The sequence below is a fragment of the Meriones unguiculatus genome, chromosome 17 (assembly GCF_030254825.1).
Source record: "Meriones unguiculatus strain TT.TT164.6M chromosome 17, Bangor_MerUng_6.1, whole genome shotgun sequence".
Lineage (NCBI taxonomy): Eukaryota > Metazoa > Chordata > Mammalia > Rodentia > Muridae > Meriones > Meriones unguiculatus.
Window position 1 is genome coordinate 34,860,515 of NC_083364.1, and position 16,602 is coordinate 34,877,116.

The 16,602-nt window shown below is 41.0% G+C and overlaps 1 protein-coding gene across 5 annotated transcripts in view; it reads right to left on the reverse strand.

The window, feature by feature from the left end:
- Positions 1 to 4,241: 4,241 nt before the first annotated feature.
- Acap2 (ArfGAP with coiled-coil, ankyrin repeat and PH domains 2) overlaps positions 4,242 to 16,602 on the reverse strand; it is a 113,376-nt gene continuing 101,015 nt past the window's right edge. For 3 of the 5 annotated variants that reach the window (XM_021651226.2, XM_021651224.2, XM_021651228.2), the window contains 4 exons: positions 16,224 to 16,333; positions 15,119 to 15,229; positions 13,113 to 13,174; positions 4,242 to 8,345 (listed from right to left, as the gene is read on the reverse strand). In XM_021651226.2, coding sequence (XP_021506901.1) covers positions 8,245 to 8,345; positions 13,113 to 13,174; positions 15,119 to 15,229; positions 16,224 to 16,333 — 384 coding nt within the window. In that variant the 3' untranslated portion in view covers positions 4,242 to 8,244. Of the gene's footprint in view, positions 8,346 to 8,532; positions 13,175 to 15,118; positions 15,230 to 16,223; positions 16,334 to 16,602 lie in introns of all 5 variants that reach the window. The other 2 variants (XR_009586952.1, XR_009586954.1) reach the window with 1 other exon arrangement.

Below are 16,602 nucleotides of genomic sequence, written 5' to 3' on the forward strand. Positions count from 1 at the left end.
GCGCCGCCGGGAGCCAATCGTGAGCGTGGGTGCCTGAAAGGCGGGGCTACCGCGGGCCCCGCACCGCTAGGTCCTAGGTTCCGAGGGGGTTAGACTCCAGATGGCCGGTTTGTATTTTGGCTGCCAGGCGTGAGAAGGGGCGGGCTGACGCCACAGCCTGGGCAAGATTGGCCAGCTACGCTTGGCTCCAAGGGCTAAGCGGGAGGGAAATTGGATCTTGCAATAACAAACGCCCCAGTGTAGGATGTAGATATATATATATATATATATGTTTATATATATATGTTTATATATATATATAAATGCTGAACTCAAAAAGGCTAACTTTTCTCTTTTCTCTCTTCACGTTTTGTTTTGTTTTGTTTTTCAAGCTTCTCCGGCTTCAAGGAACTAGCTAGAGCCAAAACATTTAAACCAGAAAGTCCCTTCCTGTTTCATGCAGACGCTTATAACACCCCAAATGAAAGTGGCTTCCCCATCCCACTTCACTCCTATGGGATAACCCAGAAACTGCAGGGCCAGCAGAGGGACTTCACTGCCCAAAGCATCTTAGTCCCTGCAGAGAGCCCCTGAGGAGCATCAATATTGCTTAACTGAACGGGGAGCCTGATGTGTCTCAGAAAGTTTTGAAAATTTTTAACTGGGGCATACTGAAGTGACTTAAGCACTAGCCTGTGGCCATTTTAATCCTCGTCGGTCAGACAAGGCCAGACAGACAAAAATTCCTTAACTTCACATCTGCCAGACTTAGTGACAGGACAAGAGTTCCGAGGTAAACTGGTCTGCCTGCTAGAACGAGGTAGAGGTGAAAATGGAGGGATAAATCCGCCTAAAATACGCACTATCCTTTCCCCGTGGGACGCGCTCACCTGCCTCGCCATTGCAATCTTTCCCAACTCTGTCCTTTGCCACTGGGGCACACTTCGGAAAAGCAACCACACTCTGAAACAGGCACGACAGGTTCAGTACGCCATGGGCAGGGGGACTCCAAATGGCAGAGTGACCGCGGCTGGGAGTCATCTGATCCCCACCACACCACGCTATGCAGGGATTTGTGGCGGCCCAAACCACTGGGTTTCCCAAGCACAACTCAAACCCAGCTGAGTCATTCAGGCTCTGAGTTGTGTTTTCCAAAACCTCCAAGGTTAGGAGACATGGGACGGGAAGTACAGGCCAGCTCTGTCACTGCAAACTAGTACACGCCCAGAGGTTACCAGGCTCCTCTGAAAACAATTATGCCCAGATACAAAATGAAGCCACCATCACAGAGATGAAAGACAATACATTAGAGTGCCTGACACTGACTAAAGGAAATCCCAGAGACATTAAACTTAGTTAAGTGTAAATATCCAATAGGCATAAAAAATTTAGTAACTGTAATTTTTCTGGGGTGTTTATAAATACTACCCCAAAACTCTGATACTGAGTCTCTAAATAACATAATTCTGCAACTTGTGTTTTTCAGTCCTCACCCATACCATCAAGCATGTGGTCTTTTCCTCTGACACTTAACTCTAAAATTTTTTTCTAACTAATCCTTTTTCAGACACGTAACGTAGTCCCTTAATTCATGCAAATGAAATAAAGTGACTTAGATCTTACCTAAGAAGTTAGGAAAATACTCAAACACTCTACACAAAATTTCACTGCCTGATATCTGATACACTGAATGAACCTCAACTCACCAAGCCAGCATTTTCATTTCAGGAACTTCACCCTAAGAAATTAATAATGTGCTAACAAAACGTCTTCTCCCCAAACTGTAGCTTACCATGCCTTGTTCCTTTAAATTAAGGAAAGTTTAATATTGTGGCTTAGGTATGCCACTGACAAAAACTCCAACAGTGGATCCATGAGTGGCACTGAGTTACTAAACTACTGTAGAGTGCCTGCTGGTCCCAAACACAGGCACAGCGAGGATCCAGCAAGGAAGAAAGAAAACCCCTGCCCTCATACAGCATGTGTTCTAGGAGGGATTAGAGCAAGTAAAAAATTGGGTGCTGGTATGTTATGTAGCTTTTTCTCAGCTTAAAATGCATGTGCTTGGATGTATCATAATATGACTATGTAGACAAAAATTCTGATAGGTAGTTAACTCCAGAGTTAAGTTTAACGTTGACCAAGGTGTATAATTTCTGACCAGATATTAGACAGCTGTTTTCCTGTAGCGTATTTCCATATCTACTTCAGACCATGACTGATGGTCTCTCAACTCCTTCCTAGCTAGTGTGTGGGTTAGAACCGTCCTTAGTGAGTCTTCGACGGCCACCTATAAGCTGCCTAGTCCACTTAACTTTCTTTGTGGAATAGACTCCAAGAGAACAGTGGATATTGTCTATTTTTTAATCAAAATATTTCTACCATGGAACACAGCATCCGGTATGCTGAGCAAGCCTTAGGAATACTTACCCATCAAACAGCATTTTCACTTCTAGGCCTTTATCCTACCTAAGAAAATAACAATGTACTAGAATACTTAGCCATAAGAGGCTAGGCATGGAACACTGTGATCCCAGCAACTTGAAAGGCTAAGGCACCACAATGCCTGTGAGTTCAGGGCTAGCTTAGTAGGCTTCAGGATACCCTGTAAGGTCATCGTCCTGGGTTACAGAGGTCCTGCCTCCTCAATATAAAATGTTTAGCTCTAAGAGCTAGGTTTGTAATAGCAGAAAGGTTATTATTGAGTAATCATTAATGAAATGCTTGCGCTCATTCACACTGACTGAGATGCTTGGTGAACTGTCTGGAACTTGGTCCAGGAAAGGAGAAATGTCAGTGCGAGTTGAAATATAAAGCAATGTTGCCATGAGCCTATGACTATTGAAATTACATCAAAAAAATTTTCACCAAGTTTTTTAAATACTCCCCATCTAAGGAAAAGGTCATAAAGCAAATACCTTCTGCTCTATCAGTGCGTGAAGACCCAAAAGTCTAGAAGGGCTTCCATAGCAAGGTGCAGCTTCCTCATCAGCATTAATCAAAAAGAACTTAATCCGTAATCCACCCTGCCCGGAACAACAGTCACTCGGCACTTGTGGCTACTGAGCCCTGAGGATGTAGCACTATGGCTGAAAACTGACCTCGCCATTGCCTGATTAACAGGAACTTGTGCAGACTGTGGCCACAGCTCAAGCAATACAGTGCCTGCCACCCAGCACAAGGAGGACCTGAGTTTGCTCACCAGGACTTAAGTCAAAAAGTCTGGCATGGTGGCACATGCTTGTACTCCCAGCACTGCCACTGGGGAGGAAGAGCTAGGACACTTGACATTCACTGGCCAGATGGCCTAGTCTAGTCGACAAGTGTCAAGCCAGCAAGAGGCCTTCCCTCAAATAAACAATGTAAACTGTGCTTGAGGAGGAGTGACACCCAAGGACGCACCCTGTTTTCCACGTGCACCTAAGTGTTCATTAGCACCTGCATATACATGCGCACACAAACACATATACATGAACATGTATGCACACGAGAAAAAACAGGAAGCAACTTGTAGCTAGTGGACTCCATTTTGGACAGCACAGGTAGGTGACGGAATTAGAGATGATTTTCTTTGTACTTGAGTCTTGTTTTCTAGGTGATATTTCTGGTGGTCTGTTTGTTTGCAGCAGGCTCCTGTTACCTCTAGCTCCCCTGCCTCCGACTCCTGGCATGCTGAGATTAAAAGCACACGCCATAATACCTAGCCCTTTTCAGTTGACTTACTTATTTCTACAATGAAGATGTACTGTTTTTGCAAAAGAAAACAAAGAAAGAGAAGAAAACAGGATGCTTTCATTTAAAACACTTGCTGGTGGTTCTCTTTAGAGATTGCTCTGAAAATGAAATGCAGGGTCATAAGGCAGATCCCTCGATCAGCATCAGCTTTGATTTAACCTTTAAAGGGAAAGCAAAAGCACGCTTCGCCTCTGGTTCTGTTTTTCAGCTCTCCAATCCTTCAGCCCCATCCATACAGAAGCAGGGTTTGAATGTGGATGTGTTGCCAAGATTAGGAACTCCAACGCACACACATATCAACTATAACGGGAGAGCCAGAGGAAGAGTTCACAAAAGAAAGCAGGGGCTGTAACATCTCTGGAACTAAAGAGAAGGATCAAAAGCATTTTCTGAACTGAAGTAATTAGCAAGTAGGATCAGCATGGACCTTCATTATTTGGAAGGGTTGGAAAACCAAGCTGGACCTTAACCAGAACAGATGTGAGACTGACTACAACAAAGTTCAAAAGAAGTCGGAGCGTTTACAGTAACTGTGCCAGAAGTGAGATTTTTTTATTGACTATTATTGTAAATTTTCAGCATACAAAGTAATCAAGTATATTTACAATTCTTACATAATGTACATTTTAGAATAACTATAAAGATAATGTACTTTGCTTCATTTACAATGACAAACTACAGTAAAACTACATTCATGAATTAGATACAAATCCTCTACATACTAATAAAAAGTAATGGAGTGTTGGTTATACATTCTTAAAATCCTTTTCAAAGGTAGCAAGAAATAGTACATGTCATCAGTCTTGATGACCGGAATGATCCAGAAATACCACAAAGCACAAGTAAACATACACATAAAAAGGAGCTTGTCAGTTCCAAAAGTTAACCTTTTGCCTTTGTGTAAAATGGTGCTAACAACCTTGATAACACAGCAAGCTTTCCCTGTTAAAAAATAATACCCAAAATAAGGTTGGGAGATGAGAAAGATCTACAAAATAAGATAGTGAGAAGACCAATGCAAAGAAAGATTGTATTTAATTAAATTTTTCTTTGTCCACATGATCCCCCTCTATGTAAACAGAAAGAGATACCTACAAAAATCATCCTTCTAGGTTGTAGGACTCAGCCAGACTGAATCCAAGCCCTTCCTATAGTTACATTTCATTAGAAAACATTGAGAAGCTAACAGATGAGTTTAACTTTATAATATTTTGCTTTTATTAATGTTTGCTATTGTAAAAAATGCAGACTTCTCTACAATGTGATGCTTTCATATGCCGATGTATGAGGTTCTCCAGAGTATTTGGAGTCTCTTCTCAAACACAGGGAAAGCTGCCGTTTTACAGTGATTGCACACCCTTTCATGTCACAAGTGCTTTTGAAGCATATGTCAGACATGGGTCACAGGTCAGCTCTGCATCCAGCTAGCAAACCAAGTGACCATCTCTGTAAAACAAGAGGAGCAGGCTCAGGTGAAGAAGACACAGTCATGGCTGTCACCCACGGATAGACTACGGTCTCAGAAGTCCTACTGTAACATCAGGAGGGCAAAGGTCACGTGCAAGTACACTCTGCACCATAAAGCATAAAGAAGGGAGGGTTCATGGTTTTGCTTTGCTTCACCCGTTCACTTTGTGGGCAGTCCCAGGTCCAAGAAGAATATGAGCTGAGGTTAGTATGGACATAGGATCTTGCTTAAAAAACAAAACAAAACACTCCCCACATTTTCTAGCCCATGCTAATGGTCAAAATGCAACCACACAGGAAGTGAATTTGAGAACGAATGATCGGAAAATGTCTAATTATTCAAAGTGGATAACTAGTTTTAAACACAACTTGGCTTATGATCATATCTAATACACAGAAAATTTTATTTTTAAATACTGCTAACATGATCACATACTTAAAATTCTGTAAAATATGTGTGTAATTTTTTTTTTTCCTAAAATGCTTTGACATACTAAAGTACAAGTTGCAAGCTGGATTACTTTGGGTGAAGTAAATAACGAAGTTCACTGAACTACAGCAAACAGCAGCGTCAATTAATTAGGCACATTGTAATGCTGGAAACTTTTTAATTTCCAAGGGCTGCACTAAAATAAATTTGAAATCTTGGGAATCTTAAACATGTGTCGCGTGAAGCCTGGGGAACGGTTACCTTTGTCTATGTCTGTACTAAAGCTGCATTTCATGAGTCCCTCCCGGCGCCTCTATTCTTATTTTGGCAGTAATCCAAATTTTACATTAACGAGAGGATGAAAAAGAGCTAACAGACTAATAACAAAGAATCAAACTATTATCAGCATGTGTGTCCTGGAGAGAAAACAGAGCAATCAGAACATTGCACATGCTCATCTCTCCTAGTGCATGAAATACTTCATAACATGCCACAGAAAGCGATTTGTGAACACAGCAGAACTCATGAAGAGCCAACCTGCTTTACAACTACTAACTTAAACCCTTGCTACCCTCCACTCCTTTCTGCAATTCAATTTGCCAGCCCATTAAGAAAATTAAGTCACAGAAATATAGTCTTGTATTGCTAGCCTCCGTGCAATGCTAAAAGATGTAGCTTTTTTTTTTTTTTTAAAGATCTTCAGAACCACAATCATCTTTAAGGCATTTCAAATGCACTTGAATCTTTAAGGCTTTAAAAAAAATAAAAATGCTCTAGCCGTTAAAGGGCAGCAGACACTACTGACTGCCACACTAGGAACTTAGGGGCACACTAGGACAGGAGCCAGGGCGGCAAGCAGGTCTGGAAGAACGGCGGCCCCCGGCAGCTGAACCAAAGGGAGCCGCATCTGCACCTTCACAGACCAGGCAGGGGTTCCAGGGGCGACCAAGAACGAGCACGGGGAGGAAAGGCGGGCTCCCTTCCCTATCTCCCCTTCTTTAGCCTATTTCTCTTCCTTGAACATATTTTAGGACAGTGAGTTTCAAAACACACCAACTAAAATATTATGAATTAGACTTCTGCCTTTAACAAGATACCTGTAAGTCCAGGTGATCTGCAAGTCTGAAGTGAGAAGGAAAGACAACATGCTTTTGACCTGTGGAGGGGTGAACTTCCTCAGGGACAGATCACGGTAGATCCTTAATGTGTGGTGACCAACTAAATATGCATCACATGCTTGCAACTCGGCCAAACCACAGAGCCTCATCAGTGTTGCCAATTGATTCCAATATAATTTCTCCTTAGACTCTGGTTTTATATTTAAGCAAACTAAGGCTCTACATTCTGTAGGGAAAATGTTAAAATTTTTATTTAACTATAACTTTATATACATTTTAAAATGTTTCTGTGAAGCTGAGTATCATGCTACTTACAAATAATTTCTAAAAGAATTAATGTAATCAACGGTGCTGGACATGAACTAAAAGGCAATTACTCATTTACGATATACTTTGACAAGACACATCAGTCAGAGGTGAAATTGGACCAAACTGTATCACACGTTCATAATTTTGGAACTCAAAGGTCAATGACATTTTACTTAATTCTAAAGCTATATACAAGATACAATTTAAAAGAATGTATACTGTTGTATAGTACACAAGATAAATGTAGAAAAAATAAAAGGACTTTATTGCTGGTAAATTTTAGTATAAACAGAAAAAAAATGTTTTATCTTCCTTTACATGGAGATTTTTCTTTCACCAGGAGAAACAGTAAAAAATATATTATCTTAAAATGGACAAGTCCCAAATATAAAAATGCCTTATATTATCTTTGAAATCACTGTTTTGATGAAAGCCCAATTTTACAATATTCAACTTCTAAAACCCAGTTGTGTCACACTGATGATCTGTCAAGGTTTTAGGAAATCAGCCCAACAATAAAAACTGAGCTACGATTCTTCTGGTGATTGAAGAAAGAAAAAGAGCGTCTTTGCACCATAAGATGAAATAAATCTGAAGACTGACGTGTGGTCCACCCAGACGGCAGCAGTGTCTGCTGGAGTGCTGAAGGGCACTGGCACCTCTGAGAGAATGAAGGACATCCTCACTAGTCCTAGCGATTGCATCCAGTGTCGTGGGCACCGCAGCTACGCTACCGGAAAGCACACATGGATTTCTGAACCACCCACCGACAATAATCGGGGCAGTCACAGAAGAGACACACCCTCCAACCAGGTAAGACACTAGCTCCCACGTGATACAGACACAGGCATTTAATGTTCTTGGGGGACCAGTATACCACCCATGGCAAAGGATACAGGGGTCTAACAGTGGAGCATTCCAGAACTTAGAGATGGCTTAGATCTGGAAACGACTTTATATAAAAGCACAATCCACTAAAAAGACTTTTTTTTTCCTTAAATAAAAGAGGAACTATAGTGGATTTCCCAAATATGAGGGAACTGTTTTCATTTACAAAAATACCAATGAATGGGTACTATTTTTTCCAAATAATTCAATGCCAACCAAAATTAAGTAAGTAGAATTAAAGTAGTAAAAATGTATGAGTTTTTGGTTGTACACACTGGGAATTCACCAAATTTCATAGTTTCCCCCTTTTTAAAAGGCTCAGAACTTCTGTGAATCTTGTTGGAAACGATTGAGTTTCTCTGGATTATTGGATGCCATTTGAGAAAAATCACGAAAAATGTCCTGGTAAGTTTCATCACCTGCATGAAAGTAAAATAAAGACACTTAAAATTTATACGCTTCAGGTATAAATAAAACAACATTCATTTTTATTCATACTACATTAGGATTCATAACATTACAAAATTTTGTTCTAATAGCATTTTGGAAGGAAAAAGACCAGATAAAAATAATGCCAGAAGAGTACATAAGAAAGGGAAGCTCTACCTGAGAGGAGGACCTCAGCTGCACCGCAGAAGGAAGCTCAGAGTTAGAGAGGAGCAAGATGCAAGCGTTTGAAAGCAATGTGAAGAAACACGTTCATTAGCACACGAAAGAAAAGGGTTTTTTAAATGAATTAAACAGCACATTTTTTAAGAAAATACTTTCTTTGATAAAAGTTAAAAGAAATGACTGAAGCCAGATACTAGTGAAGGTTCTGATGGACACATGTTACGAAGGCGCCAGGCTAGCTGTCAGGCAGAGAAAAACCTCCTCCTATGCTCTCATTAACAAGGAGCATTTTACACTGAAATAGCTGTTTGTAAAAAGTAGTTCACACACACTTTGTGCTTTGGAACTAATGTATCTGATCCACTGTTCACTAAACTCATTGGCTAGAGCATCAGAAAAACATTGAGGGGGCCAGATAAAAATCTAGTGAAAAGACCTAAAAACATAACGCAAGATTTTTCATAAAAAGATTTTAGTACTCTTAATATTTAGCTTATGTGAAATGCAATTTGTTAAAATGCTGGACATTTGATGATGACATGAAATAGTCAGCTGACCCTAACCAATCTACTTTAGAAGGTAAAGTACAGTGAGAAAAGCCTCTAACAGGCTGGCTGGAGACCAGCACTGACTCGGCCCATTAGGACTGAAGCAGACTAAAGGCTAACCCAGAAAACTAGTCAAACTGTCCGATGATATGCACGGCAAACTATAACCTATTCCTGTGCTTGGCCATCCTACGGAACGTAAAGCAAACTGAGAAGAGTGCAACATTAAATAACAATTAGCAAACCATACAAAATATTTTAATTTTTTTTACTTTTTTTAGATGTTGAATTAAAATATGTAAAATATTTATTGTAAACATTATAAATATTTTTAAAATACTATTCAGATAGTCTAGAATTTTACTTTCCAAGAAAGTGTAAAGTGCAGATTATAATACAAAAATACCACATTGATTTTACCATTCAACACCAGAAGTAACGTAAAAGGCACACATTATATATTCAGGAAGGAAAGGGAAAAGGATCTAGCAGATGCTAACGCCAAGTCATTCACAAATAGCACCAGATGAGCGTTCTCAAGTATTACAACAGTACAGTGGCGATATATGGCTTCTACATTCAGCAATGCATATTCTGTGTAAAAAGCTGTTTTTCTTTATGATTTTCTAGTGTTTGATTTTAAATCACCCAGTACATATTATACAAGTACATTTTTAGTAAGAACCATTGTACCATGCAAAACTAATTAGAAGACCTTTCATTCGCTGAATTAAACGCGTCCTTGAAGAGAGTGTTGGTGCTGTAATTATCATTGGTTTCACAGACTGCAAACATTTAAGAGTTCATACAATACAAAAGGAAGTTTCTAGCTTCACACACAGAACTCATTAAATTCCGGTTTTTGTTAACTAATAATGCACTATTAGTATGCTACCTTCCTCAGACCTCAAAATGTTCTGTCAAAAGCAACGACAGTGGTTTACTTAAATAGCCAACACAAAGTGAACTTCATTGCCTAAACTTTAAGGAGAATTTTAATCACTTGAAGATTTCCCCAAGGCAAATCTAATTTGTCCGAACTACAACACATGAACAAGATTCCGGGATACACTGTCCTGGAATTTTCCTATTCATACACTGAACACCTTACTACAAAAAACAGCTAAGTATAGTCTTTAAATTCCTTAACCAAGTTTTTCCCCCCATTCAGAAAGTTCAAGTTTTTTTTGCACCTGAACAAATCTGAGTGTTTAAAATATATACTTCTAGGTTTCCGTCGACAGCTTAAATTCACTCTCAGTTTTTGGTAGTCAGAATATTACATCACAACACAGTTACCGTGGCTGAGAGAGGTCAGTGACCTCAGCATGGAAATGAATGTTCTCAAAAGGATGCGATAACCACCCGCTGTGACAGCAGGCGCCATCTGCCCCTTCCGGCTGGGACGATTTTCCTTCCACAAATGATTGGATAGTTCCCAGAAGCTACATACTTACATGACCAGAAGTGGCTCCTTAACGCAGTGATTCCCACTGCCTGAGAACCTGCCGACCCTCCAGAGACCCAGGACCAGCAATGGGAATCTCCTAACCGGCTCCCCACCATTGAGAGCAAGGTGTGGTACCCTCACCAGCCAGGCCACCTAAGAAGTCTAAGGTTGCGGAAAGAGAACCCACCTTCCTTTTAGAAGCTGTATGCTCTTAATTCTGCTTTGCAAGACAAATGGGAGCCCACGGGGTTTAGAAATGGGGTTTCCTAGAAATAAGTATGTGATTGCCAAGCATTATAACGGGGTCCTTTAAATAGTAGGCCTGTCACTATCAAAAGACTGACAATTTCTGTACCTACGAACTGCCCAGAGTTCTGATGCTTCTCTTCTATGGCTAGGACACCAATGAAGCAGTTAGGCACAGACTGCCGGGGAAATGCAGTGAGATGCAGAGAAACCAGGAAGAGCTGCTTTGGGAGCCAAGACTCAGGAGGGCAAAGAGGAGCCACAGAGCGCAGCCCCTGCACCACCTCACCACACTGCCTGACATGCAGAAGATCTCCTCTACACACTTGTCCCCCAAACTAAGATTAAAATGTAGTTATTTTCAAGGTATTTCAAATAGGTGTTGTGTTTTTTTTTTGTTTGTTTGTTTTTTTTTAAATCTTATTTTAAACCTGGCATCGCTGGCAGAATTTTAAATTTTAACTTCTAAACTAAAATTTAAAGATGGTTCAAAAAATGTTTTAAAGTGAGGCCTGTTTTCATTAAAAATCGAGGAAAAAATTCTTTTCTTACTGATATCTGTAAGTTCCTATACCCACATACAAACCTGCACATACAACAGTGAGAGGGACATCTCGACACTCCTGGAGGACAGAAGAACTTCAAGCAGGACCAGAAGTGGAGCAAACAGAGAGGCCCTGCCCTTGCAAATTCCCAACCACAGAGCAAGAGGACCGCTGACCTCTTACCTCAGACCTCTAACTCAACAGCTAGGCAGGCATCATGGCAGGCACCTTAAGGAAGGTGCAGCTGACTCAACATTTGCCTTCACCATTTCAGGAAACTACAAATGTAACAACTTACAGCCTTGAAGTTCACTGCTACCTCACAAGCATCAGCTCATATTCTTTGATCAATTTCTATTTAAAGTGCTTAAACACAAAGGCCTCCGCAGTGGCCCTGTAATACTATGATTTAAAGAGATCTGTTACAAAATTAGAACTTTTTAAAGAGCTAACATCCAACTCTGAGACAAACAGGTGAAAGTCAGAGCGAACGCTGAGTCTCACCTCAGAACACCCTGACCTGGCAGTGCGCATACGCCACAGGATTAAAGCGACACACCCTAGATTAGGAGTACCTATCTGAGCTAGGTTCTTTCTTCATCCTTCTTACATCAGGCCAAAAATAAGTAATTAATACAGTCCTCTGAGAAAAAAATAACCTCACACTGTAGTCAAAATTTAAAACGTGGCTGAAGGTAACATAAAGCACAAAATTTTCAAAATATACTTCAACGAGATGATATCACCAGGCCACTTTAAAAATAATAATATAACTATTCATTTTATAAAACACATCTTCTCATTGCAAAGCGAAAGTCTGTCTGTAAGTAATTTGGGTGTGAGTTCCTGAAATGGCTAGTAATATGTGTATGAATTCAAAGCAGATTAGTAATTCATACATTCAAGACTCGTGAACTAGAATGTGATGTCCTTCCTTGTGAAGATGGCTCACCAGCGTGCCTCCATCAAACAGAAGAGCTTGACCAGCCTCTCTTCCTTTCTTCACACCAGGACTCACAGGTGAAGATCAGTCAAGGTAAAGACTGAGGTGACCACGAATTGAGATTTTTCTAAGAAGTATACTTCGCCATCAGGTTCACAAAACACTGTTCTGACTACATCTACTCACCCCAGCAAATAGTGTACATTTGCCTGGGGCAAAGCTAGCGATAAATTTCAGCCTCTAAAACTACACCCACTGTGGACTTTTAACTTATTGGCAATTTTTTACTTTAAATCTTCGACTCAGAATACAAAACTTATCAATAAACTTTTTCTCGATATTTTTCCATACTAACTTTTTTATATACAAAACACATGGTGATTTGTTTTTGTTCCCTGAACACAATGTATAGAAATTCCCTGAATAACCAAAAGAAAAGCATTTTGTTCTATTCACTGGACAGCTAACGAGACTCCTTTGGAAGCTGCTCCCTGCTGCTGCAGCACGCTAGCGTTCGTCAGGGCACTCTCGCTGGAATGCACGTGGAAGACATCTGTACAGCAGACGAGGGTGTCGGCAGCCAGAGCTCACTGAATACGCTAAGTACAAGTGTACTGAAATAGGAACAGGTCCGAGTGTGCAGAGGCCCAGGATTGGCCACCCAAGAATTCAGGAAGTACAGTACAGAAGCTAACAGCTCACAATTTACAAGGACATTATAAAGTCTCTGTAATATCTCATCAGTCAGCTAAGAAACTATGAATCTTCCAATTGTAAACTGATAAATTCCTGAATGCATTTTTTATACTGCATTTCAGTATGATTATTAGTAGAATATTGACCTGGCTGTCCATAAAGTCCTTCTGATTCCCGCATTTCTTCGTTCATTCTTGCTAAGCGTAACCTAAAATTAAAGAAGAAGAAGAGGTCTTAGAGGAAGTAACACAAACACTCACACACAAATGAGCCACATAAAGAGTTAGGGCATCTGCGGGGAGAATCGGTTCTTTACAGTGTCTGCTAAGTAAAAGACTCATTTTATCAAACCAGCAACATGCAGTACCAAATAACTGCGCCTTACCTCCATTCACATGACCCTCACAAGCAAAGAGTGAATGATTTCTTACTGAAGCAGGATACCTACAACACTTTCAGGCTGCTTCCTCCAGGCCCAGAGAATTCCCAGCTCCTACAGCAACCTGATAAAATTATTGCTTCTACAGTAGGGAAGCAGTAGCCGGTCACTGTCCATTGGCTTACCCCAAGGGAGACAGTTCTCAACACACAACCAACATGTTCCTTCTAAATAACGGAAAACATATTTTGATACACAAGTGCTGTGGTAAATGACTAGGGGTTGCCAAAATTTCCCCAGGTTTACCATACCGGTCATACACTCTTTGGGGTTAGTCATCCTGGCAATTGAAGACAGGTAACGTCAGATTAAAAAAAAAAGAAAACAAGTGCTTCTTCTTTTGCTGAAAACAAAAAATAAGCAATATAGAAAGTATTCTCTGTCATGCCTGCTTATACTTCTAGGCCACGACACTGTCTGCAGCCTTCCCCGGGCTCTAGCTCTGTCTTCTGAGAGCCCCATCTGGAAATGACAGCATCTGAGAGGGACAGTTCTTTAAACCTCCCTATTAACATGTAAATTAAGGATGGCTCCTAAGCATTCCTTTGCTATGTGGAGTCTCAAAGGATTCTCTTCTAGTTGAGTTTAGCTGTCAACTTGATATGGGCCAGAGTTATCTGGGGGAATCTCAAATTCGGGGTATCCGGAACAGACTGGCCTGTGGGCCTGTTTGTAGGACACTGTCTTGGTTGCTAATTGATGTAGGAAGCAATGACCCTTCACGGTAACAGTGACTCCTCCACCGTCTGAGTCTTCCTGGAGAGAGGGGAAGGGGTGGAACAGTGCGAGTCGAAATTCCTCAGTGGAAGTTCAGGGGCTTAAAGCAGCCACAGAGCATCTCTGAACTGAGAGCACCACCAAAAGTCATGTTTCTACTCAAGAGGAGAAGGATCATCAGGTCTCAGCTTCCTTTAGCCCAGAATGATGACATGACTTAAAACCTGCTTCCATTATCGTCATGAGATCAAGTACAGTTGACAATATCACATTTCTAGGTTCTAAGTGTAACATACTACTTTGATCTGACATGCAAACCAACTGAAAACCTGCAGACTCTTTATTACAACACAGTAAATATAACTCAAACATTCAAAAACATGTATTTTGTATTAAAAATAATCAAGTGTTCATGGGAACAATTCCTTTAAAGTCTGCTGTCCCTCCAGCCTGATAAGCCCCTAATCCTCAAAGCAGTAGAATCAACTGCTTGGTTCCCCCATGCCCCCAGCCCAGCCCGGTCTCGGAGTGTTCCAAAGGGAAAAGAGAGTGTCTGGGGTGATCACAGCTCTGGTTTCTATTGCTCTGGCAGCACACCACAGGTGGCCTTGAGTCCAGACATCAGGGCAGAAATTCTCAGTGTCAAGTCCTAGCTCTAACATTTATGAATTTCTCAAATTATCTGAGTCTTAGCTTCCCTAAGTGAGGATAGTAAGAACAACCCCCTCATGGAGCTATTGTGAGAACAGATGAACCCATGCATTTCAAAGTGCTTGCCACATCCAGTGTGCCACAGGAATGGCACAGACAAGAGGCTGAGTTTAAAGCTCCCACCGAGCTTGGTGTGATGGTGAATGCCTTTAATCCCAACACTTGCGAGGCAGAGGCAGGAGGATCTCAAGACCAGCCTGGTCTACATAGCGAGCTCCAAGACAGCCATGGCTATTTTTACAAGCAACATGTACCACGGAAATTAAGTACAAAGGAGACACTTACAGGGTGACTATGTCTGCATTGGCTGCTTCCACGGCAATACTCAAAGGGTCCTTCCCCTCTTCATCAGTGGCATGTTGATTGGCACCTCGCTTTAGGAATAAACATACCTGCCTGTTTAAAAGAACAGCATTTCTCAGGCAGTATGAAGACAAAAAAACAGACAAGCAGATATACACTTCACCTTCAAAAATACAAAGTTCTACCTAACCTAAGTAACACTGTATTAGAAAATTCTTAATGTATCCTACAACAGTCAATGAACAGAATTCAATAATGAAAGTTGACTGGGATCTTTACAAGCCCCAAATATACTGGTTAGTTATATCTGTACATTAGCTATGCTGGTTAGTTAGATTTGTATACTATACTGGTTATCTGTATAATAGTATACTGGTTAGTTGTATCTGTACACTAACTATTCTAGCTAGTTATTATTGTCAGCTTGACACAAACTAGAGTCCCCTGAAAAGAGGGAACCCCCGTTGAAAAGCTGCCTCGGGCAGATTGGCCTATGGGCAAGGCTATGAGGAACTGTCTTGATTGTTGGCTGATGTGGAGGAGCCTAGCCCAAAGTGACACTATCCATAGGCAGGCAGGCCTGGGCTGCAGGAGAGCTGAAGGCGTGTAGCTTGTCCTGAGTTCAATTCCCGGCACCTGCCTCGTCGGGCAGCTCACACCCGTCGGTAACTCCAGCTTCAGGGGACCTGACACCTCTGGCCTGCTCGGATATTGCACTCATGCACATACCCCACACAGACACACACACAACTTAAACAACAAAAATCTTTACAACAGAAATTTCAAAAAGCAAACTGATTGGGCCAGTAAGCCACATTCCTCTGTGGTCTCTGCTTCAGTTCCTTCCCTGATTTCCCTCCATAAGCCAATGTTCCTTGTGATCATGCTGCTACAGAAAGCAAGCTACAACACTGACCATAGTCTTTCTTCTGGATGAGAACCTTTGACTTTCAGGTTCCACCATGATGCAAAAATGCATTCTTCTTACAAATTCTATATAACCACCTTAACCTGAGAAAATAATAAAAGCAGGATTTCCAGCTTTTCAAGATAAAAGCTACCTACATGCTTAAGCACTGTTACCTACCCTGTGTGTCCTAAGACGGTGGCGTGGTGCAGTGGTCCCCGCCCTTGGACATCTCTTTGGTTCACATTAGCACCATTCTGTAAGAGGAACTCACATGTCACCAAAGAGCCCTTAAAGAGAAGAAGATGGCAATGTATAAATGCAAAGGAGAAAGAGCACATCTGTATGTATATAGCAGACAAATAAGTTATATTTGTTTCTTCCAAGAACTAACTAATATAAAATTGTTTACAGTTTGAAGTCCAGCAAAACATACTACTCCCCTTGCATTATCAGAATTCTCTTCCAGCTGCCCCTCCCCCAAATCAGAAATTACTAGTGAGAGAATTCTTTACTTTCTAACCCCACTTAGAATAGTGACAGTAATGATGCTTTGTTT